The sequence below is a fragment of the Etheostoma spectabile genome, chromosome 21, assembly GCF_008692095.1.
Source record: "Etheostoma spectabile isolate EspeVRDwgs_2016 chromosome 21, UIUC_Espe_1.0, whole genome shotgun sequence".
Lineage (NCBI taxonomy): Eukaryota > Metazoa > Chordata > Actinopteri > Perciformes > Percidae > Etheostoma > Etheostoma spectabile.
Genome location: NC_045753.1, coordinates 18,173,106 through 18,199,233, shown reverse-complemented (window position 1 = coordinate 18,199,233; position 26,128 = coordinate 18,173,106). Strand labels below are relative to the sequence as shown.

The 26,128-nt window shown below is 40.8% G+C and overlaps 1 protein-coding gene across 4 annotated transcripts in view; it reads right to left on the bottom strand.

Annotated features, from left to right (window-relative positions):
• Window positions 1-26,128, bottom strand: part of dnmbp (dynamin binding protein) — a 49,346-nt gene that overhangs the window by 18,103 nt on the left and 5,115 nt on the right. For 2 of the 4 annotated variants that reach the window (XM_032502037.1, XM_032502036.1), the window contains exons 2-4: window positions 16,392-16,546; window positions 15,472-15,594; window positions 10,148-12,382 (exon numbers count right to left, since the gene is read on the bottom strand). In XM_032502037.1, coding sequence (XP_032357928.1) covers window positions 10,148-12,382; window positions 15,472-15,594; window positions 16,392-16,536 — 2,503 coding nt within the window. In that variant the 5' untranslated portion in view covers window positions 16,537-16,546. Of the gene's footprint in view, window positions 1-1,936; window positions 3,802-10,147; window positions 12,383-14,135; window positions 14,179-15,471; window positions 15,595-16,391; window positions 16,547-26,128 lie in introns of those variants that run through there. The other 2 variants (XM_032502038.1, XM_032502039.1) reach the window with 2 other exon arrangements.

Sequence of the window (26,128 nt, the reverse complement as noted above, 5' to 3'; positions counted from 1 at the left end):
CTGACTTTTTTTTTTTTTTTTTATTCAGTGAGATAAGACGTCTTAGGAGCAATGTTGTCAGACAATTTGAGATCTTGAGATCCAAAGATTTAACTCCTAACTCCCCCACCCAACCCCAGTATCGCTGCCCACCAATGGCAGCAACTGCTCACGGATTACAGAGCATACGCTGCCAAATCATAGCTGGATAACAACACATTACTCACACTCAGACACTCAAACACTGTCCACAAAGCAGAAGGCTTTTTATAAGTTCAAGAGTGCAACCATAAACATACATCCAGGTGAATATTTACACCCACACACATTTTTATAATTTCAAACAACATATTGGTTAAACTGTTAAAACCATTTATTGCAGAAAAATATATTTTGCTTATAATGCTGTCCTTGTTGGATTTGCCTACAATATGTAAGCCTGTAACAGCATCACATGCGCGCACACACACACACAGTTCATAATACATATTATAATAATAGTTACATATGAAACATTGATTAGTGGCTGCTCTTTACTAAGCTCTAGATTTTTCAGACCTAGAGAGATGTCTCATATCTAATACTGAGAACAAAGGCCCTTATACATCCTCAAAAAGCCTCGGCCATCACCTCAATGTCACTGAATCACAGTGTAAGCCCAATAAGCACTGCAACAAAGTGCTCTAATGTTTTTAGCCATGCTATCAAATGATTTTATTCAGACCAAACCACTGACAGAGCTGAAACAGTTTAACAAGATTAAAGGATGACAGGACACCGCAGAAGCAAGGATGCATGTGTGTGTGTGTACACACACACACACACACACACACACACACACACACACACACACACACACACACACACACACACACACACACACACACACACACACACACACACACACACTAGCAGGCTAATCTTGCAGTGAAGGAGCCAGCATGTGCTGGCCACGGCCTGGTACCAGACAGACCCCCGCCATCCACTCACCATGCTGACGCTAGGGATTATTACTTGGACTCCCGAAATGGGTGTGTGGTGGGGGCCCGAGTGTACTTTGTGTGTGTGGCCATGGATGCATGTGCGGTGTGTGTGTTTCTAGGTAACTGGGGGAGGGGTCATGGGGCGCCACCTGCTTCTTCTCAGACACAATGAAGCGAGTCAGAAGAGTGTCCTCTTTCTTCGATTGCTAATGAAACATACTTTCTGATGTTGTATTAGTTTGCTTTTGTATACTGCACTTTTGACCCTTCTCTGTGTTAACAGCTGATTACATCATTCCCCGGGGGCTGGGTCTTTAACTAATTTAACCTGAAGACAGACCAACTGAAATGTGTACATAGCATTGATGGTGAGCATCAAATGCCAGGATAAATTCTTGTGCTTAAAACAAGTTCATGTTCCCAAAACTTCCTCTACACGTGTCAAAGGTATTGATAAACTGCTTTATAAAATGACTTTTAAGTGTATCTCTGTCCAAAATCAACCAATACTGTAAAAGACAGCCCTTTCCGTCATGCAAGAACTGAACAGACTTGTTGTGGGTGAAAACAGCATCAGTGATGCAGAGTATGACAGCAAACAAGAAAACTGGAGACAGGCAGGATGACAGACAAAACCTGTTCTGCAGATTCCTACGCCTACAAATTCCTGACAGTTTACTTTCCTGTGAGATAGGTGATACTGACCCACACACAAACACTCACACACTCACACTCACACTCACTAAGGAAGTGAGTCTGTCTAGTCAGCACTTTGTAGCCCCCAGCATTGATTAGAAAGAACACCACTGGAGGTCACCAATAATAAGAACCAAAGACTGTCAACCTGCCCACCATGTTTTATCTACTGGGGTTGGAAATGACACTCCTCTTTTGTTTTTCAAGATCTGTTTAGTAAAGTTCCTGAGCATAACAAAAGTATAGCAAATACAGCAGGGTAATATCCTTGTGTTTACCTTGTTTTTGTCTCCTGGCGGTGGCGAACTGGGTCTTTCGCAGGGAGCTTGGAGCTGTCTTCCTGTAGAAGCTGTTACGATCTAGCGAGCCCACATAAACCGGCTTGCGACCCCGTTTTGAACCAACGCTACCAGCGCTCAACTCATAACCCTTTTCCTGATCGTCATTGTGCCGGTACCTAACAGGATCCTCAAAGGAGCGCATTACTCTGAGCGCCAACTTCTGGTTCTGCTGCTCAACCCATTCCTCACAGTGTGTCTTGCAATCTTTTTTAGGGTATTCCTCATGTCGCGAATCTACGGATATTGAGTGTAAATCCCAATATCTGTCTCTGAGCTTGTAGTGGGAACGATCCCCTTCTCTGGATTTGTAGCGGTCTTCATTCTCATGGTCGTAGTGGTCCACACTCCTGCGTTCATAGTGGCCCCTTGCTTTGTAGGGGTCTTTCCTTCGGTAGTCGTAGTGCTCATCTCTCCTGTCATCACCTGGATCCTTGTACCTGTCATAGTGCACCCTCTCCTTATAACCACAGTGCTTGTCCAGTTCAGAGTCATAATAGCCCCTTCCTTTACTGGTGTAAGTTTCCTCATCCCTTCGATTATACTCATCCCTGTCTTTGTAGTTATTTTCTCGGCGGTCATATCGATCCTCTGCTTGCCTGTCATAGTAAGGATCCTTACGTTTTTGTTCATCATAGTAGCGGTCCTCCTCTCTACGCTGGTAGTATTCCTTTTCTCTATTGTGACCACTCTCTTTAAAGTCATGATAATCCATATCATTGTCGCAGTAATGATCACTGTCCCTGTAATTGTCTCTGCGAGCATAGGTGTCTTTACGATCATAGTAGTCTTCATACTCACTGGTGTAACTGTCATGTTCTCTGAGATCACGTTTACGATGTTTCCTGCTGTCAGAATATTGCTGCTCTCTGTCATCGCAGCGCTCATTGTATTTCCTGTCGTAATGATCCCTGAAACTATATTCGTTCTTATGCCCTTCTTGAGTTCTTAAGTCCTTATTGTCTTTTTCTTGTGGCACTCTGCTGTGGTCCTCGTGGCTGTAATCCTCAGGGCCCTGGTAAAAACAATGTTTGCCTTTCCATTCAGATATCCTCACATTTAGGTGACCATCCTCTGAACCAGGGTGGTAGTAAACGTCCTGGCCTTGAGGCCTCTTTTCTTGGAAAGCTGCCTTGTGCCGGTCATCATACTCCCGACTTGGTTGCTGGCAGACGTTGCCCTGTCTAATTTGGGCTTGGTTCTCCCATTGTGCTGGCCATGGAGCAGCCACATGCACTGGAGTCGGACCCAGCCCACCTACAGGCACCATCATGCCGCTTTGTACTTGCATAGGGCAGCCAGGAGCTGGGTCACAAGGACTTGCTACTATGACTAGTCCCTGTGGCTGTCCAGGAGGAACTACTCCATATGCAGGACATCCAACCTGTGGCTGCTGAAGCTGCAGTTGGTGTAGTTGCTGTAGCTGTTGCAGATGGGCCATTCTCTCCCTTTCTCTGGCCCAGCCAGCACCCCCCAGTTCCTCCACACTCTTTCCTCTCCTTACTGGGACACCAGCTGCATAGTTCCAATCCACTGGACCAAACATGGCTTGGTTGCCATAAACCACCGGGCTCTTCATGGTTTTTGCTGTTTAAATCAGCCTACCCGGTGCTGATAGTTTCCTGTTCAACGTGGCATATTCCCTCTTTCCAAAGTCCTGCATTCCATAACAAAGCGCTGTGGGAGACTCCACCTGTCAGGCATATTGTCTGTAACTCTCCCACTTGTATTCACTGTCTCTACTCCACTGCCTCAGCAAGACTGCCTGGCCCAAGCACCTCCCAACCCTCAGTGTAACTATATCGTATCCACCCCGCAGCTATCTCAGCCAATCGTGGAAGGAGAAGGGGGGTAGGGTTATTGAAGGAGGGGCCTCCTTGGGTTAATGATTCAGTAGAGTCACATGACTGGAGGATTAGCCCAACAACCCCTCCCATTGTTTCAATTGGCTAGTACCTCTGTTTGCAGGACAACAATCTGACGGTAGATTTTCTTTGATGGAAGATAGAGGCTAACTTCAGAGTTTGCCTTTAAAGGGCTTTTGTTTCGACTGCCATTAACAATCCTCCATCTTTACTTATATCCTGTTTACTTTGTTTTTGCCATTTCCTGCGGGTTTCACTGACATGTTCACCAGGTATTTAATACAGCCTATGGTGAAAAAAGCAACTCATTCCTGTCTGTGTTTAGAACTAGCTCTAACTTATTATTAACTTTCAACACTGGTCCAAAGGCCATGATATTTGAGGGTAAACTGAAACATAGCGAGAAACTGACCTCAGTTTGTCAGTTTACTCACTTTGCCTCATTTTTCAGGGAGGAGGAAACATTTACTCACAAAGATGTCCATGTGACTTCAGTGAAATCAGTTTTCGTTGATTGAAAAGAATGATTGAAAGATGAGTGTGAAGTAAAACAAATAGGGAAAGGAAGGATCTAATCAAAGGAAAGATTTTATATTTAGATGAACATGGAGAGGGAAAGTTTTTTGAGTACACAGCTTGATTAGGCCAGGGCAGCTACTAATAAAGTAGCTGCTGGTGTGTACAATGAGCTATTGTTGAGGACTGTCCTCACTCTCAGAAGAGACACAATCTTTTAGTGTGAGAAAAAAACTCTTTAGGCCTATTCAAAAAGCTGCAGTATAATATATCCCTCCCCCTCTTCAACTCTCCATGAAAGAGGCAGGCACCAAAGGAACAGGTTTAAAGGACTTGCATACACTCAAGTGCACATGATACACACTAACACACTCATGTGGGATAGTTTACCATCAATTCAAACAATCTAAAATGTAATTAAAAGTTTGAACTTGTTTGTTTTCTAAGAACCATGGTGTATTTTCAAGATTTATATTTTTAGTAAAATTCAGTTCCTGGATGGATTATCTGGCGTCTAGTTAGCCTAGCCTCAATAAACCTCAGGAAATACTGTAACATACTGTATGTACAATAAAAACAGACAACCAGGCAATCAGAAATATGCAATAAAACTAGAGCTGTAACCTATATAATATGCTTTGCCCACATCACGTTTACCGATACAAGGAAAAACCAAAACAACAAATTTGACTTAAGCAAAGGCACAAAAGGCCTTGAGAGTTCTATGTAAACACTACAAAATGCCCTCTTACAGAATGATTTTATCTTGCACCTTTATTGTTCCTTGTTTAGTACAAAACAATTGAAAAACCTGCAAGTATTCTTGTTCACTTTCAGTGAAATTTGTAAAGACAAATTGGATAAACACAATTGCAGTAAGGCTGAGCGTATAAATCTTTCTTAGACATTGTTCTCTTCTGACTGTTTAATTATCAGTGTTCAACATCTCAGCTTTCAGTAGCAGGACACGACTGAAACTGTGTGTTTATGTGTGTGAACTTCAGGAATGTTAAATACACCATTCCTCTCTGTGGCTGTGCTATGCTTATTTAAATGAAGCCGTTAAGGGCTTGATCAACATTTAGCAAATCTAGAAAAACTGGTGTGATGTCCAGGAATAAGGTTCTAAATCAGTCTCTCTGCAGCCTAGAAGTGTCCCAGTTTGTACAGCTGACTGAGGGAAACCTGAAGCCGCAACAGATCCTCACAACAGTGTTAAATAGATCAGGCTGTGGTGTCATGGAGGCTGATGGAAGCATTTGAATAGTTGGTTTAAAGAATTAAAGGAGACTGAAGGTCAAAGAGCTTAAACAAGAAAAGAGGAAACACAAAGAGATGGTGGAGATGGAAAAATCTGCAATAGTGTGAAAACCAGTAAGCACAAACTGGGTCAGAATGTAATGTTAAAACATTACTGCTCAATAGAACATAAATTAGATGTTTCTGTTTGTGATTTTGAATACATTTGCCATGTTTATTTATTTACTGATGTCAGAAAAGTATTGTTATTCTCATCATGACAGATAAATTACCTTACCAATACGAGACGTGGTTGCACGTCAGTAGCCACATGAAATGACGTCCCCCTTCCATTTAGAGCCCATATTATTTTATTTTTTTTACTCCATGTTTGTGTTGGCCTACTATTTTCTTTTTGTCCCTTTGTACTTGTGTAAAGCGTCTTTGGGTTTCATGAAAAACACCATATAAATCTAAGTTATTATTATTCTTCTCTCTCAAATGTAAAGAAAACTACTAAAAAAAAACAGTAAAATGAAAAGACATGATTGAGTCTTTCGGTTTTGAGCTTTAGTATCACGCCTCTTTCAGCTTCTATGAGGACTTTGAACTGGCCTCTCCAGAGTAAAGTGCAGGCAGAGCTTAATGTTGAAGTTACTCCCTGCCTTGTAACAATAAGCTGCCATTGTTTTTCAAGCATCACACTCAGGAACACACCCTGCAAAAGTACGGAACAACGTGGCAGTAGGACGACCAACAACCTACACATCCTACACTTGATGTGCACACACCTTCCTGTGAGCCAAGTGTTAAAGGGGAAACATAATCTCCTATTAACAAATCCTACTAAAAGCTTTTGTGTCTGAGTAATGTGTTGATAATTACCATATCAAATATTCTGCAATGGTAGTGCCCTGCAAGTGCTGAATCTCAGCTCTTACAAATCAATTCACTTTCTTAGTCCTTTTACACATCAAACAGTGTTGCAAATATCAAAGGAAAAACAAAGATTGAATATTGATAAAATTCCTGTAGTGTAATAAGTGAATAGAAACAATGGGGTTGCATGACACAAGGCACCTGTAGCCAGGTCGAGTTCCTACCCTCAGGCTGAAACATTCATTGACATAAAGATTATCTATTGAAAAGCATTAGAGAATGATTGATCAGGACATAAGTCATTTGAATGCATCCTGAATAGAAACAAACAAACACAGGCATTTACTGATTATTAGTGTACTGGTACAAGGACAAACAAGATTAAAGGAAAAGTATTTAATTAGAATAGACTGGAAAACATCCGGTAGTAATTAGATTACTTTAGCAAGATGAGTTTAGAGTAGGTGAACAATAGCCTTGACTGTGACTGATTCTATCAGTTTTCTATTGACAAGCATTGAGAAACATTTTACTAGCATCAATTCAATACTAATTAAATAGAACTGAAACTGGATTACAGTGTAAAATAAGATACGTTAACATTACAAAGGAATCTGTCTGATTAGACTGGAAGCTTGTAAAGGAATGAGATTTGTGTGTGTGTGTGTGTGTGTGTGTGTGTGTGTGTGTGTGTGTGTGTGTGTGTGTGTGTGATAGGGAACTCTGCTGAAAAGCAACATTATATCATATTTGGTTAATCTAGCAAATCAAATACTTAAAAATCAAGTTAATTCATTACATTGATTAAAAAATATTTTTGTATGAATCCAGTGTTGCCAGGAAAAAAAAGAAGTCATGCTCAGCCACACTGGGGCGGCTGTGGCTCAGTGGTAGAACGGTTGCCTGCCAACCGGAAGGTTGGTGGTTCGATCCCCGCCCCTGCAGTCATTGTCGAAGTATCCTTACATTTGTATCATTGGCAATATTGAACCGACTAGTACACTGCCTGTTTGGAATGGGCCGATAGCTTGGCCTGTTGTATTACAGTGTGTAGCTTTCTCCAGAACCATTGTACCCGACCGATTAGAGCCCGACCAATATAGCTTTTCTGGATTTAAAAAAAATATATATCGACCAATCTATTGGAATATCGGATTTTTAAATAACCAAATATTTGTATCGTATCAGCCTTAAAAATCCATTATCAGTTGGGCTCTATTACTTACTGAAGTACTACTACATTTACCTGACAGAGAACGTGACAGATTCAGAATATAATCACAAAATATTGCAAATAAAATGTGGCGTAATCAGACATTTGACTCATGGACTCATGACAGTGAGCTATGGATTTGATTTGCGGGGGTATTTTGCAGACAGTAACGTTATGAGTGTTATAACAAACACACTGACATATAGACGTTCCTGTTGCCTAATAGATAGCCAATTGAATAACTTCATGATACAGAAGACAAACCATTTTGTGGAATGATGCATCGTCATGTGATATTTGCAACGATGTAACATAAAAACAGTGACTGGTAGCCTGCCTATAAGTAGGTTCACGCCCTGTCTGCCTGTTGTCTGTAGCTGGTTGTGCTTTGCATACATATGTAGGATTCTGAAACATCCTTCAATTTGTGAATTGTCATTTGTTTATTCAAAGTCAAAGACAGTCCAAAATATTGCTACTTTGCACATTTTTGTGGGTCTGAGGTGTATGTCACATTTTAGCTGCCTAAGCTCCGCTGCTCTCTGTCTCTGGTCCTCAGGGTGAGTGGCCAGTAGCTAGAGCAATGTGTGCTTCTTTTACCGATATTTAACAATATCTTTTGCATTTCTAATCCAAACAACGTCAAACTTGGCACAGCACTCACTCTTGCCCGTAGCAAGACACCTGTCAAATTTAAAATCCATCTGACTAATTGTTCGAGAGATATGCAAATAAAAACAGACAGACAGACGGTCCTGTACTTTATAGATAGCTATACCCAGAGGTGGTAAAGCCAGAGCCTTTGCTTTGACCCATCAGAGCAAAGCTCGATAATAAATTTCAGGGAATTTTTCCATTAATAATAAACGACAACACGTCATGTCCCACACAGTCATAAATATATTCATATTTCTACCCTGCTTCCCTCATAAGAAGTTGAAACCATACAGGAAATGTCAATTTGAAATTGTCTCAACTACTCTCAGTGCCCCTAGGCAAGGCAAACCCCCAACTGCTGTGCTGACTTACTGACAGTCAGTGAGTAAAGAGCTGCTGCTGGAGCAAGCACTTGTGCAGCTGTGGCTATGAGAAAGTTATGCTGAAAAACTGCAACAATGCTCGATCCACACAACACTGACTGATAAACACCATCTCGAGTTCATGCCTACCTGCAACTCTGTTGGCGTCCCGAGCACGTCCAAACAGTGTGGCGAGGTGTGCCACAGGCCATGTCAAAGCTCGCCATTACCACACTTTAGGTCGTGCTCTAGAGTGGGCCATGGTCTCCACTACTGCAAAAATCCCAAAAACCACACCTAATGTGTTCACTCTCTTCACTCCTTTTAAAGAAGCACAGATGATGGAGGAAAAGGATGAAAGGTGCAGTTGCAGATTGAGGAAACTGATGAAGGTGAACGAGGTAGGACATTTGGATAGAGACAGAGGGGGTAAAAGAGAGAAAGAGAGTGGAAAAAGAGACAGAGGCCCACGTGCATTGCTTAACCTTTCACTATGTGCAGGAATGCGTCTCATACCTATGTGAAAAAGTGTTAGGCTGCCAGAGAAAGAACTGTACACCCAGACAGTATGACAGTATGAGTACAATTAGCTTTGGCTCTACAACTAATGTTGTATAAGCAGTTAACTATTAATACTTAGAAACTAAATTAAACTCAAACAGTACCACCTAAACTCTGCAGCAACATGCTGATTCTCCCTCATTCACTATTTTTTTTTCTAAATTAGCTTTGTAGTGAGACAAGACAATTTCCTCAATACGTGCGTGTGTGTGTACGCACACGCACACGCACACTTAATTTTAATACACAATCTTCCTTCCGCTTATCATTGTGCACAGTAAATAGGGATGTCTTGTTTGCATAGGTTACAGTGCAATTCAAATAAACTCTTTGTGTGTGTGTGTGTGTGTGTGTGTGTGTGTGTGTGTGTGTGTGTGTGTGTGTGTTGGGATAACAAGTCACAAAGGAAATCTGGTAAGCATTGATGGCTCATTTTTAGATGCCTGCTTTATTAGATTTTGTCTTCAGTGACTGGGTATTACTAGCCTGCAGGCAACAGGGCCTCAGAAGTAAATTATGACATCAAGTAAAAGAAATTCTACTTATTTGTCTTCTCTTTTGCATTGTTTCCAACTAATCCTTTCGGCTGTAGTAGCTTACTGACTTCCAATGTAAAAACATCCAAATTAGTGGGCAAAAATGTCCACTACAATTTTTCAGAATCAAAACTGATGTCTTAAAATATATTGTTTTGTTGGGCTAACAGTTAAAAACCCAAAGATATTACATTTACTTTATTACTCTGAAACTCCCAATCTCAGAGCACCCAGTAGTTCTAGGCCATAAACCATAAATCGCAACATCCGCAGTTAAGGATGCACAAAAATACTTCTCCCACTCCACTGCCCAATAGTCTTACCTTGTAGCTGCTGCTGTTCCAGGGCCAGTGTCTCCAGCGTGTAGTTGCAGAACTCCAGATTCTCCATGGCTTGCATGCGGGCTGTCTCATCCTCCTCCTCCTCCAACATGGTCCTGAGTTCCTCCGCTGTGTGTGCATATGCCTCCATGTCATGCTCCACCTCTTGTAGCCGTAGCAGCAGCTGGTACTTTTCCTCCTCTTCCTGGTCTCTCTGTCTCTCTAACTCAATCTCTCTCTCCAGCTCTTTCTCGGCTTCCAGCTGGCACTGGATTTCATGTTCCTGGGCGGCCGCAAGGTCACCTAACTCACCCTGTGCTTCTGTCATTTGGTCGAGGTTTATAGCTGATTCGTCTGGGGTGTAGAAGATGGTTGGCGGAGCTGTATTTTGTCTCGGGCAACGTGGAGGGGGACGTGGAGCAGGGCGAGCTGGTTTGTATGCAGGTGGGGCTGGGGGACGAAGGATTCTAGGACGAGGAGGGGGAGGGCGAAGGGTCCTGCGTCTCTCTAGTGAGGAAGAGGCAGAGTTCGACTGCAAAAAGTGGGACACTGGTGAATGCGAGGAGCCTCGCATGATATCGCTTTCATCTCCGTAGTCCATAATAGAAAAGTGGCGAGAGATATGGGATTGCTGGTTCAGGTCACCTCCCAAAAGCATGTCCCTGGGAGCACCAGAGCTCATGTTATTATCACTATACGAAGAAGTCAAACTTTTCTCAAATTCAAAAAGCTGCTCAGATAGCTTGGCCTCCAGGTCACCGGCTGAGGTTACCAGGGCATCTAAGGTAATAGATGTTGGCATTATACCATTGGAGCCGCGCACCGTCTGCTGGGAGCGTTGCCGTGTCTCAGCGCTGCCCATCATATCGGCATCACTGACACTAGCATGGCGAGTTAGCTTATTCTGCCTATGGCCCTCAGCAAGGTTAAATAACGCCTGGCCAAGACTGTGACTTTTATTATTAGTGGTGGCACCATCCTTTGGTGGCCTCTGTTGGTATTTACTGTTTTTAGACCAACCAGACTGAGAGCTAGGAAGGGTTAGGCTATGAGTTAGTTTGGATTGTAAGGATCGAGTGTTACCATTAGTATAGCTAGACCGATTTGCGCCAGCAGATGGGCTATGATGCCTATGGCTACGTGCAGACAGGCTAGGCTGTGATGGGAGTCTGGGCCTGGCTGGAGGAGTGGATTTAGGTCTCTCAGGCCCTCTCTGTGCTGGTGTGACAGGTCTACGTGGCTGAGAGTCAGGCCTGCTACCTTCACCCCTCTGTCCTCTGTTGCTAGTTTGAGCTCCAATGCTTTTGTTTTCACTCTGCCACCTCTGCTCTTCAGTCCTCTCAAAGTAGTCCAGGTCCCACACTGTATGATCCTCATATGTTCTCCATTCAGGATCATTCCCTGACACATTGGGACATAAAGGACCTGAGCTGTATTCAGAAGTACAGCTGTTCTCCTTGTCTTCTGGTTCAACAACAACAGTTTCCTCTGTTTTCTGCCCACCGTTCTCCATTTTGACAAAACGATGAGGAAAAATACCATGTTGCCCTCGCAGCTTGCCCTCCAGCCAACCATCTTCCAAAGTACTTATAAGACGTATGCGATCCCCCGTATCAAAGTCCAACTCGCCTGGTTCCATGGCTCGAAAGTCATACAGTGCCAAAACATAGACACCGTCGTCCTCCTCCTCCTCCTCTTCCTCTTTTTCTAATGGAGGTTCCTTCTGCTCCTCTTCCTCTGCCATAAACACCTCTCCTTCTTTCACACCTTCCTCCTCTGTCCTCTCTCCTACATCGTAAGGGTCCTCGTAGCAAAATTGTTCGGAAACATCGTCCAAATACTGGTAGTCCGCGGGCTCCTGAGGAGATCGGAGGGATCCCTGGAGCTCCACAAACCCCTCTGGAAAGATGCCCCTGCGGCCATCCAGTTCCCCCTGAAACCAGCCCGGCTCGGGCAGACCAGTGATAATGATCAAGTCACCCTCGCGGAAGTCTAGCTCCTCATTGAGCTGCGCATGGAGACTCATGAGGGCCCGGGCCTGGCCCAGAGCGTAAGGTGGGAGCTCTAAAGCCTGGGCCTGAGCTGAGCGCTCAGACAGCTGCCTAGAGCGACCTGAGAGAGTCAGCTCCTTCACACATGATGTGGGGAAGAGACCACGAACGGCCCAGGCATTACATCCACGCTGCCAGGTTTCTCCGAGGTCCATGGACCCTCCTGCCTCTCCAACTACCACATCACCTACAAAGACATAGAATAAAGTGGATCACATTTAACATTAATTTTACTGATGTGAAACATGACAGAGGAAACCATTTTAAGTCATAGTTTAATGCTAAATAAAGGTTTGACTTTTTATTTTGAATTGCTAAGTTCCACCAGGTCTTGTTTCCAGGTTTTATATTATTATTTTAAATATATTTATTTTGCCTTTTTAGCAAAACGCACATGAAGAGAGTTGTAAGCACTGCGAGAGATGCACAGACTGGGTAACTCAGATTCTACACCGGGCGCATCTGTGCTGCGTTCAAGCTGCACCGCGGATTTCTTCCGTCCTCCTCAACGCGCCATAGCACACCTGGAGTGTTTCAGAAGCCGAGCGTCTCAGAAACGGAGCATCTTGCCTGCCCGACTCACGGATTTTATAAGTTTAAGTACTTAAGTACTTTACAGAGTAATCACGTTTAGTAATCTAGTATCTACCTTCCACTCCAATCCCTCCTACAGTTAAACTCCGTGCCTTCTCTTTTCTGGCGTTGTCCTTAAAAAAAAAACGATCTGTGGTGTTTACTATGTTTTTCCACCTCCAAGATGAATCTCTCGTCATCCATGGTGTTGTAAATGAGACTGGGGGGTGTCTTTTGGTGAACTGACTGGACAGTCATGCTGTTTCACTTCCTGCCGGGCTGTCCGAACTTCCCGTGGCTCGCGTGGAAATAGACCTGGCACATATCACACGCTGCTGGGACTCGCCCCGGTGCGGCTGGTGGAATACCAAGCATTGACTTGAAGGTTGCCGGTAGAAAAAAGGGCTAAGCCTCAGGATATACTGTAAAGGCCATGACCACAGACGCAGGCTGCCCTGATGGTTGCTCTAATCGATTTACAATATATGTCTATTGTTCATATTCCTTTGATTCTCTAATTCTACCTTTTGGTCAATTAATTATACAAAGAACATGCCTAATAGGTGCTGCTTGTGGGGCAGCCAATGCGCGTGCTTGGCAAAGAGCTTGATAGTTGATTTCTTTTTTCTTTGCACAGCTAAATTTAAATACCAATATGATTTGAATGAAAACAAATTTGAATTGACATGACTTAACTTGAATGGAATTAAAAGAACTGTAGTGAAGGGTCGGATATTTCAGACATTTTGTTAAAATTTTTGTCTGCATTTGGGTACCTCTGGTCATGTCAAGACATTTCAGATTACCTTTATTATTGCATTCCTACTACCTGTACTAGGGTCAGCACTGCTGCTAATTTATGGAAAACAGGGATTATGGGAATGTTGACTGGTCAGCCAGAAGTCAGGAGGGTCACATTCCAAAGACCTGCGGCTCCACCTCCCATTGTGTCTGGGACTGACACAATGGGAGGTTGTGTCAATAAGGACATTGTAAAATCATACTGGAAATGAATATTTAAAGATGGCTCGTAAAAACAGTTTCCTTTGTTTCCCATGATCCAGGAAATGTTATGTATGACAATACAGAAATATACTGGAATTTTGTTGTTGAGTAAATTTGGGCATAGGTTACATCAGCATAAAATCAAAATAAAATAAGAAATCTGTACAGTGTATATGATAAAAGGACACTGAATGAATTGTTGTTTAATTATTTGACATAGTGGGGCTATTGAAGAGCAAAGTTCCCATTGCATACTAAACATGCTTTAAATACAAAATTTCAATGTCTTTCCATTACTTCAACTACTACTATGACTACGACTTCTACTAGAACTTCTAATGACATGAAGTGAAAAGTGTTACCGATGTAAAGGATCTCTGCAAACATCGGTGTTGTACGCCTGAGCTTGTTGTGAAAAATCAGAAGAAGAAAAAACTATAGTGTATATAATCATATGAGACAATTCAGGAATGTGACAAAAGAAAGAATAAGTCAGCTAGAGACAGTCTATATAAGTTTTAGTTTGGCATCTGGGGACATCTAGTGGGGAGTTTTGGTAAGTAAATGTGTATGTTGTGTTTTTATTGTGTTATGTGTTACTGTAACAATGGCAACCAGGTAAATTTTATATCTTTAACCCTGTAGAGAGGGCTTCATGTTTTGCTTAAGGGAACAGAACAACCTGAAAATGGAATTACAGTCCCCACATGTCCCCTTTCCCCAATTTGTAGAGAAATGTCTATCATCCTATACTTTATGAACAATACGGTGCAGCAATAAATTGCCATAACCAAGAATTCAGGTTCATTATCTCCAAGTTCTCAGAAACTGAGAAAAACAAATAAGACAGGTTCTTACTTTTAAAAGTTATATATTTATTTATCTAAATAAAATTATTTAATTTCTAAACAGGTGGGACCGGTCAGTGAAGAGTAGATCAACTGACAGAAAATGAGAAATAAAATAACTAAATTTAGTTTTGGGGTAGAAGAATAGCATTTCCTTATAATAAGCAATGCTACTTTAATGACCTTAATCAATCATTTCAAACCTGTATCTGTAGCTGACTGTGAATATGAGACTCAATGTGTATGGTTTCTTTAAACTTGACTCTACGTTGTGGCAGCTGCACAAAGTGACATTTGCCTATTATCTGTAGAAGTTCAACCAGGCATCACGCCAGAGTGACGTCACAAGTTTGATCCTATGCTAATTTGTTTCTAGTTCTGGTTCATTTTGTTGTACAGTTCTTAGGACAATGCCCGGTACTTCTAAAATTGAATGGCGCATGAAAAACATTGTTTGATTTTTATTTCTGGCAACATTCAAGTGTGTGGGTCACAGTTTGTGAAAGTGGGGACAACAGGTCACAATGACCAACACAACACAACACAATTACACTGCAACACAAAACAAACAATTTACCTGAGCACAGAGACATCAACGTTAGCATAGTAGTGTTAAGCTAAGTGAGAAAACATGACCCATTAGAGTTAACAGTACTACTACTTAACAGTATCCAGTATCCTGTGCAGAACATCTACAGTACTTACAAATAACAGATAACAAAGCCCATGTGTGCTCTGATAAAAGTCTTCATGTTTTATGACTAGGAATCATAAAGACAAGGAGTGATTCATACTTTAAGGTTTATTCTAAAAGTCATCATTGTCTGTATACCATACAGTATGTCCGTACCTCTCTTTAGGGACAAATGGCCCGGCTCTGCGGAGCTGAAATCATTGATGCAAACATAGAGTCTGTCTCCAGGCTTGGTGCTGGGGATGGTAATCTCTTCCACAAAGGTGCTGGGAAACTGACCTGAAGACAGGCGGCAGAGGGAGGAACATAATTGAATGACCACAGTGAACACAATGAAAACCATCTCCTACATGTGCCTAATACTTTACACTACTTTACTTTATAATACTGTTTCCTCAAAACAATGACACAATTGTAACTTCCTGAATTCAGGTGTGTCTAATATTTAGATATGTTAACAAACATGTGATCTGGATGTAGTATCTTCATCCTAACTTCTTAATTTGCAGATAGTATAAGGGAGGAAGCGTAATTAAATACAATTTCATTATATTAACATGAAAACAAATTACCTTGAGGAATGATACAATTTGTTTTTAAAGATTAGACTAATTAGGCTACTTTTTTTACAGTAGTTTGCTATTGTAATCTATCTGAAAATATTTATTTGTGTACAAAAAACCAATACCAGGACAAATTCAAGTATTACTTAGTAACACAATCCCTAACTTATGTTAGAAATAAAAAGAACATTGTAGAGAAAAAAAGAAAGCCAGAAGTGTTTCCAGGGAAGTCCTATCATAAATGTATTGATATCATCTGTGTTTTGTCAGGAGCGTTCCGCCCACATTGACTTCCTTCAGAAGCATTGCACATGCATACTTCAATGCTAAAATGAAAGAGCAATAAGTGACCTACAGTTTCCCATAGGGCATGTTTTCATAATCAGTAAGCTACAGTGTGTTTCTGTGTAGTTTATCTATTACTCTTAAGTTACTTTTGGTAAACAGAGTGCTAATATGAAATATTCAACCATATAGATTTATTTAAAGTTAAAATGACCCCTGACACTTTACCTGTGACGCCATCTTTGTTACCCAGCAACCAGAACTCATCCACGACATTAAGCACCTCAATAACATCCCCGGTGAAGAGTGGCAGCTCCTCTGAGACGCTGGGGAGAAACTCAAACACAGCTCGCACCACCGATCCTGCTTCCATTACTCATAACCTAAAGAGGTGAAAGAAAAAAAAAGAGTGAGACAGAGAGATTAAGATTATTCTTACACTGTTTTATATGTTAAAAAAAATTACAGAATGGAGACTAGTAAATATATATAAATATATAACACTAACAACAACATGATAAACGTGCAAAACTTTAATAAGACAATTTCAAGATGCAGACGACTTTTTCATGAGGGAATTTGTTTCTGTTTTCTAAAAGAGGCACACTGGGGCTTTTCAAAATCCTGGCCATACAATGCCTCACAGTGAGATTGAGGTTTCGTGAAACAACACCAAATTAGACGAAGAGTGAGAGCGTGAGAAACCTGGCTGCGATTAAAAAGGAGACAGAAAAGCAAAACAGAGAGCTGTACTTAAGAAGGCTGAAGGACATTCCTTAACACTCTCCTGTCCCTTCTCTAGTTTCTCTGCTTTCTTATGAGGAAACAAGGGTTATGGATGTACAGTAACTATAGCTCTAATCTAGGTGATTGGCAGATGCAATACTTCACAGTAGGTATTTTATAACTCACACGCAAGTCAAGCATTTCTAACAACTGTATGTGCCTACTGTTGTCAGTAGGTTTTTGTAAAATGCAATAAAAATATCAATTCTTACGAATGATATCTTTTTCATTGGGGATTATTTTACATGACTACAATTTTCTTATGTTAAAGCACAGCATTTATTCTTGAATTTAATGAAATTAATGTACCACCTTAATAAATGATACCCAGACACCTACTGGTCTTAGCTTTATTTTAAAATTAAGGACTGCCATTTAAAGGTGTTTCCTGCATTACAATGAGTAGTTCAAATCCAACCGGAATGCAATGTCATTTACCAACTCCTACACTTGCAAAATGAGCATCCAGCTCTTCCAATCATGTTTTAAATCCCCCAACAAAAACAAGATAATGCAAAAAATGTAATGTCCATACAAAATGAAAGTACTTCATGTGTGTGAGGCAAAGCTCTATAAACCAACTGATTTCATCCCTTTTAGTTACATATCACTTAGGAAAACTATTCAAATATGTGCTCAGTGGCTGACTACTTCAATTAGCACCACAATGAGTGAACACGCAAAAAACAACATAACAATTGCATTCAATAAGTATTCTACCAGCCCTTGTGTATTATTATCTGAAGACAAACTAACCACAGGTGGAGATGGACACACTGAAAGAGTGGGGAAATGAGAGTAGAGGGCTGTGGTTGGCCACAGTCAAAGGGGCCTCTGTTCAGTGGGCCGACAAGCCAAGGGGGGAGAGGAACAGGACTTTAGCCCAGTTCAGTGCCACTGTCTCTGGGGAGAGTGTGGGTCAGGTTGTCCTGCATGTGGTTGTGGCGGTAGATAAAGGTAGCAGATGCCCAGTGTTTACAGAAGAAAGTGTGTGTGCGTGTCCATGTGCGGGTGCGTGTGGGTCTGTCTTAGTGAAGGTTAAGCAGTACTGTTTTGCTTAACAAAAGCAGTAGGTTCCCACTGTTCAGTGAAGTAGGTTGTGAACTCAACACCACATAGTGTTAAAGGCACAGTGAAACCAGAGCCGAGGCATTAACTAATGCAAGCCAAAGGCAGGTGTGCAAGTAAAGGCGAAAAAAAAACAACACAGCAGGCAATGAGCACAATAATGCTGTGTACGCATTTAGTGAATTAAACATAAACCAAGTTGTTTTTGTTAATGTTTATGTTATGTTAAGTTATTTAACCATCTTTAAGTTAGAATAAGTAAGAATACCATGTGTTGGCTTCTTAATATTGTCCTTTCTCTTTGGGATAGAACAGGGTGAAAATCTCAAGGCACGCTGTAACTCATCTTTCTGTTTTTCTTTAGTTCAAATGGTACAATAGCTGCCTGGCCACCATGGCAAAAGTCCCGACATGCACACAGGTGAATCACACATCAGCCATCTTTAAGGAATGGTCTCCGTGAACCAGTGAGCGATAATGATCTCATAGTCGTAATTGTTGTGTCTGAATTTTTGAAAGTAGTTCCTGTAAACAGATATGCGTTTTAGAAATACAAAGGTCTGGACAGAATGCCTGAACTTGTGTGTTTGGCAGGCTAAAAGTAAATAAAGATAAGTCTCCCGGGGTCTGTTTCAGAAAGCAGGTTTAGGGAAAACTTAAACTGAGTTTAAGATCTTAAACTTGAACTTAACCTCAGAGTCAGTTACTATGGTAACTAAGCCTGTGAACCTAACCTGGTGGGGATAAATAAACCTAATTTCCCCCTCCCCCCTCCCACATTACATCAGACCACCTCATGTATCATGTTCAATGGAGCCAATTATTCACCTTTAAACATGACTGAGCCTCTGTCATGGAAGATTATTGTGAGAGAAGCATGTTTAAGGCTTAAGCATTGAATGACTACAAAATAAAAAAAAACAGTAGACAAAAAATTTCATTAAAACTTGTGTGTGACAAATACTGTATATGTCAAAATCTAACAAACTCAGATTTATATGTATGTATTTTTTAAATCATGCACGGAAATGTACATAAAAAAATTGTTGCATCGAGATGCATTGATAAGTGGTTCAGAATCGAATCGTTGGCCTCTGAATCGCAATCGAATCGTGAGGTACCCAGAGATTCCCTTTTCCTATATCCTACATAACCTTTTCTGTCCTCATATCACTAACGTCACCCAGCGTGGACATGCTCTACATCCCAGCACATTCTTTGTGTCACATTACGTTTTTTTGCAAATAGTTTTCTTTACAACATGGGAGCATAGTAGTAAAGACACTGTAGCAAAGCGCCATCAGAAAAGTGTGACTCGCTCTAAAATGTGTGTTAATCATTTCTGTAGAGTTCCCTGGACACAAACCAGTAAGAACCATTAAAATTGTACTGTATGTGTAAAACCCGTTGAAATAAAAGATTATGAATTATAATAATAATAATTATAATTTTGTTAACGACAGTGCTGCTGTGTATTTCCGCCAACCAGTTTGTTTGTGGTTGTTATCATGGTGAATCATAGTATCATGGCTCCATTCATGCTGCCTTTTTTATTGTGGTGGTGCACGCGCTGAACTCTGAGTGAACTTACCCTAAAGTAATTGAACCAACTCGAATCAGCTATTCTGGAACTGAATACTCAGTTTCCCACCTCAGACATCAGGGTTAAACTCAGAGTTTGTTAAACCTCCGTCCTGAAACGGAACCTAGGACACAGAACAAGACTGTGTTGTCCTTTTGATAGCCAATCACAAAAAAACAGAACGTTGCTCACACAAACAGAACATGTTTGTGTGATTGTAGAGGATTTCTTCTCAGTGTTTCAGGTCAAGCAAATAAAGTCTTACTCTTTAACTTTGTACACTGAGGAAGGATTCTTCCAGAAAATGGTTTGCCATGAATAAAAGCCTGCAGCATGAGCATGACAGAAAGTCACACCATACATAGAGACATTCGTAGCACAAACGCATTACAAACCACACCGACAATAATTTAAAATAGTTACAGCTATGAAAATGGAGAAGTGTGTCTTGGGTCAATATGACCAACAGTGAAACAAAACAGTATGCTGTTTTTAACTGCATGGTTGAACACTTGTAATTCAGTGTGTTTCAGAATCAAATGCCTGCACAGGCAGTGTGCAGATTGTTGTTATGATCAATTTAAATTAATTAAACCATGATTTAAATGACCAGTTCCTGCTATTGGATGCCATTGGAATTTGTTTTATAAGTTTCTTACAACACTACTGCTTGTAATCGTTTTGTGTCTTTATTTAAAATGTTGAATATCTTATGTATATATTTCATCAAGCCTCTATGTTTGTCTCCCTGTGTGGTGTGATAACACTGTTTGTGGCATCCATACTTTTAGCGTAAACATATTTATGTCAACAAATGCCTCAAAATGAAAAAAATCAACAGTACATGTATCAAATTCCCCACTTTCCACCACTTGACTCTGCAACTTGTCCACTCCAACCTGCTGCCACAGCTGAGCTCACAACCAACACCCAGAAAACCTCTTTGCACCCCTGATGGCAGTGCCAGGACCTGTGAGGAGTCTTTGGGCTGCTGCATCTTTCTTCAACTTAATCCTTAGATCTGCATCCAGCCAGACAAGCTCCTTAGTGTTATTTATGGGTCTGTCTGTGTCAGTGGCCCGTGTGCTTGATGACTTTTACACCTTGCTCTGGCAAATGACAACACAAGCTACCTGATGGAAACACCTTTCATACTGCGGTCCCGTGCCGTAGTTAAATAAGCTCATATATTGTATAAGTTTGACACAGTAAATGCAATAAAGTGCTAAATCACATTATATTACATTGATTGCAAATAGCAGAAACTAAAATGATGCAGTGTTATATAGCAACATGAATGGTTCCTACACACAAAATATGGTGATCATGATAAATACGGCACCGGTAAACTTAAATCAGCATGCTAGCGTAGCTTAAATTAGCTTAAAGCTCAAAGCTTCACTGTAAACAGTCTCACAGAGCTGCTAGCATGGCTGTCGACTCGTAGTCTTGTTATATTATACATACTAAATATTGGCATATTTAATTTGTTGATATCATGCAATGTGTCATTTAGGTGCACTGCTGCCTTTAGGATCAGCGTGGCACATTGTTAAGATTCAACACAAAATCTGATTAATGACATCTAGTTTAATGTCTGAACATCAATATAAGGCCCAGCTCTACTTATACATGAGTGATTAGTTTCAATTTATATCCAGCTAAGTCTTATTCCTTCTACTCCCTGTAGGCCAATTACACATTTCCACTGCACAAACTGAATTACATAGCAGCAAGCATTAATCACGCATCATCTTGCCGATATATAATACAAAAAAATAAGTAAACGTACTCCCAGATTATTGCAACAGAGTGATGGTGTTCTTGGATCCAAATACCACCACTAGTTTCACATTGCCAAAATTGTAAAAAGTTTGTAAATAAGTCTCTTCATCTTCCTCTTGTTGTATCCTCATACTGTGCATGTATTAGTGTGTGAGTGTGTGTGTGTCTCATTCTGACTCACAATAGCACCAGCTGACCACCATTTTGTTTAGATTTGGAGGAGAAAAAGAGAATCTGGAAAAAAGGGATCACGTCAGGAGTAGCAGGCAAGTCTGGAGGAAATATTTCAACCTTATTGAAAATATATATATATATATATTACTGTCTTTCCATCAATGGAAGAAATCAATAATCATTGGTAACTGCTTACCCACCACTGCAGGGCAAGCTTGGAAAAAGTACAATGGGCATTTCACACACTACAACATCCTAATAACAAGACATTAACAGGTGTGTCTCTTCAGTTTGGATTTATGAGGTCTTGATAAGCAATGGGACTCTGATCATGACTAAATATCCTGGAACAAAGTATTCCTCACCTCGGAGAAAAGTAACGACAGAGAACAGGAATGAAAAAAAAACAAGACAGCATTCTGCATCTTCCAATAGTGTTCACCAGGGAGAACCAACAGTGTGGTTGTTGTTGTGATGACATAATACAAGACCAGAGGGTAGTGAGAAGATTTTTTTAGGGAGAGAGGGTGAATGGGACAGTGTTACTAAGACTAGTGTGTGCCACTTGGCACTGTCCTGGAGAAAGTAACAGCATTATGGCAGACAGCTAAATACACACCCACACCCACACACGCACACACACACGACAGCTGACAGTGGAACAAAGCACAGACTGTCTGACGTGAGACATGATGGCCCTTGAAACTTCATCACCCTTCAATAAGTTGCATGTGCGTTTGTGTGTTTGCCAACATAACTGATCAGTTAGTATAAAGTATGATGCAATTTAAATAAGGGTAAGCATGTGATAGAAGGTCTGCTGTACATTGGTAGCATTTTGCATGAGTAGTAGTGAAAAAGGTTTCCATGTTGAAAAATATCGGTCTTTTCACTCCAATTAATGCAACAAATTAAGGAAGGTAGGCACTTTATTTTTAGTATTGTTGGGCAAAAGTTCCATAAATATCTTTAAGCATATTGTATCCAAGTGGTCTGAGAGAAAACTAGACTTCTGCATGCTCAATTTTCAGGCTTCAGAAAATCTAGGCATCACAAGAGACTTTTGCCAATCACAGATCATTTCAGAGAGAGAGAGAGAGAGAGAGAGAGAGAGAGAGAGAGAGAGAGAGAGAGAGAGAGAGAGAGAGAGAGAGAGAGAGAGAGAGAGAGAGAGAGAGAGAGAGAGAGAGAGAGAGAGTGTTTCTATTGGTTTAAAAAACAAAAAAATGTGGGATGGGGGATATGCTACTTAGGTAGAGACAAAATAAGTTGGTAAAGACTGTGTAGATAACACATAACTTATAACAATCGCAATCCAGTATCAGTAAGAAAAAGTGATTACCGGTAGATAGTTTCTTTTGAATCTTTCAGCACTACATAATTATAACTAAACCTAACTGGTCCCCCTTTGCTGTAAAGCATCTCGGGTTTGCCTCTGTCTCTACAGGTACAGTAGGCTGAGTGCTGAAACACTGTTAGTGTGAGTACAGGGTGGAGGAAGTGGGATCTGCTGACCGTCTGTACCTTTTATTGAAAAGGGTCATCTGATGCCAACAATAAAGCCGCTGCCTCATTATCTGCCTGTCTGCCTCTGATGCACGACCAATGTGCCATTCATTTGGATACACTGGAGTGGCAGACTGGCACGTGCCTGTGCTTGGATGTCAAAACACGCACACACACGCACGCGCACGCGCACACGCACGCGCACACGCACACGCACACGCACACGCACACACACAGACAGACAGACAGACAGAAGCCTCTAGAGTGGGCTGGATGACAGCGGATGTCTTTTGATATTGATTGTTTACTGAGCAGCAGTGTAGTCCTCCCATCCACAATGCTGAGTCCACCAAAATGCATTCACCTCAAAACAACATCACCAAAACAGGTGACCAGCCAGTGGATAGTTCTGGATATTAAATACTGTGGGACATCTGTTGCTTTTCTTTTGACAGTCTTTCAGCACATGTGACAGGGGGACGAAGAGGGGGAGAATGAGAAGGCTCTGTATGGCTGACAGTTGACAAAACCATCTGTTTATAGAGTCAGTGGAACACAGTCCCCCTGCATTATAATGACATAACCAATTTAGATATGACTTTTGTCGTGTATTTTTTTTAATGAACCACAGCAGTAATAAATACATGGCATAATAATTAGCTAAAATGGTTGAGATCTGAACCAACATAAAACTTTATGCCCTGTGACTGCAAAATAATTAGTCACATTCGTAACAGTATGCACACACAAGGAAATGATTTATTTAGGGCGTTCTGCTTGCTTGGTGGTCTAATCCACACAAGAGCTGAATTTTCGGTTTTGATTATATGTTTCGTCTGTATAATGTCAGCCTTTAAAAATTTCTTATAGCTCAGGGTTACGTCTTGAAATTGCTTATGTCGTCTGACCAACAGACCACAACCCAAAGATATTCAGTAAACATCACATAGGACAAAGAAAGTAGCAAATCCTGCTTTAGAAAGCTCAAACTGGGAAATGTTTGGCATTTTTGTTTCAAAACTTGTGAAAGGTTTATCAAAATAGTTGCAAAATGTTCTGTCAAGTGACTGATGGCGACTAATTGTTTCAGCTCTCATCGACATACCCTATAATGTTCTGAGTTAAATGCAGCCTGGGGGCCCTTGCCAGCCATCCAAACCTTCCAGTTTCCGCAGATAATCTCACCTTTTTATCTGTCTAGTAAAGGCAATCTTCCTTGTGAACTCAAAATATATAAAATGTATTTAAAGTGGAGCACCACATTGGGCTCCAAACAACAAGTAAAAGGCAGTACAGTGGAGAGCAGTCTGGCTTTAAGAGCATTTCAACCAGATGAGGCAGCACTACATGGCCTCAGCCAGCTGGATAAAAAGAACACATCTGGCAGAGCTGAGTCAAATGCCTACAGATGCCAAAACTCTGTTGAAATACTTGGCAAAGCCGCTCCTCTCAAACATGCAAACAGTAAACACATACACAGAGATGGTTGGAAGAGCACGCAGACATACACAAACATGCAAACTCTGCATTTCAATACAAACAATCACTGTATTGGAAACAAAGTCTATTTTGTCGCCATCAATTCAAATAGCTTACATAAAGAGATTTATTTAAAACAGTCCGAACAGAATGCTGAGTTGTGTGATTAAGGTGATGCATCAGTTTACGAATGTATTAAACCAATATTGTCCTTTCCTTATACAGACATTTCCCACCCAGGTGCTGTCCACCTTAAAGTGCTAATCCTTCGCTTTTTGGCATTTTTTCCTTTTCTTTATTGTGTTTATCATTTTTGTGTATGTAATAGGCTTCCAATGTGAAAAAGCCCAAAGTCCACCCCAATGGGACTTACCATCTCCAACAGAAGACACTATTCATAAACTGCGCCAAACAGCTCTATTGTAGTCCAGCCTTTACTTCCGTGACGAACGTGCGTCACTTTGTAACATGTTATAACGCTCGCCTAGCTGCTAGCGTGGCACGCCCCCATTTATAATACTCTGCTACTGACCATACCTAGCGTGACTCCCAACAAAGATGGAGCAGAAGGGTGAAAAGAGGAGCTGCAGCAATGTCCACTACAACAAATATATGGTGTTTTTTGAAAAGAAAACTTTGTAAACCTATTCTGATTTAACCTCTAAATACAATTATGAACCTGAAAATGAGTAAAATATGAGCACTTTAGGCCAAAGATCCTCCCTGACTGTAGCTACATAAACAAAGTCTGTAGAAGTTGCAATTCAATTTTCTTTACACATTTACACATATGATTTTCTGCTTAATACGGTTAACTGTGAAGGGATATTACTCCTTTACTTACTTTACTATTATTTCTATCATACATACACTAAAGGTCAAAAGTTTGGGGTCACTTCAAAATTTCCATTGCACTCCATTATAGACAGAATACCAGTTGAGATCAATTGCATTGTTTTTTTAACCAGTGCAGCAGTTTTCATATTACATTATGTGCTTACATAATTGCAAAAGGGTTCTCCAATGTTTTCTCAGTTAGTTTTTTTAAATGATATCAGATTACTGAACAGAATGGGCCTTTGGAACATTGGATGAATGGTTGCTGATAATGGGCAATGTAGATATTGCATTAAAGATCCGCCCCCCACTCAGATCAGCTGGTATTCTGTCTAACATCGAGTGGAATGGAAATTTGTAAGTGGCCCCATACTTTTGACCGGTAGTGTATCAGTTATGATAACAATTTTCTCACCAAATGAATTGCAAAATATATAATTTTAACAACCAACTGTTTAGGTAATAAAGTCAGCTTTCACCAGTTATTTTAAACTTTTAAATAATTTGGTTTAAACAATACAATTAAAGGAATTGTGTAAAATTTTGGGAACTACAGTATTGTTTCTTGGCCAGATGAGAGTGAAACTACAGCCAGCAGCTGGTTAGCTTAGTCTCTCAAAGAACTGATTTTAAAATACTACTTCAGTTTATAAATCAGTAAACGGTTTAGTTTCATTATGAACCACCCAGACGTCTCAGGTCGTCTGGGACAGGTCTGCTTTCTGTCCCCAGATTAAGAACTAAACGG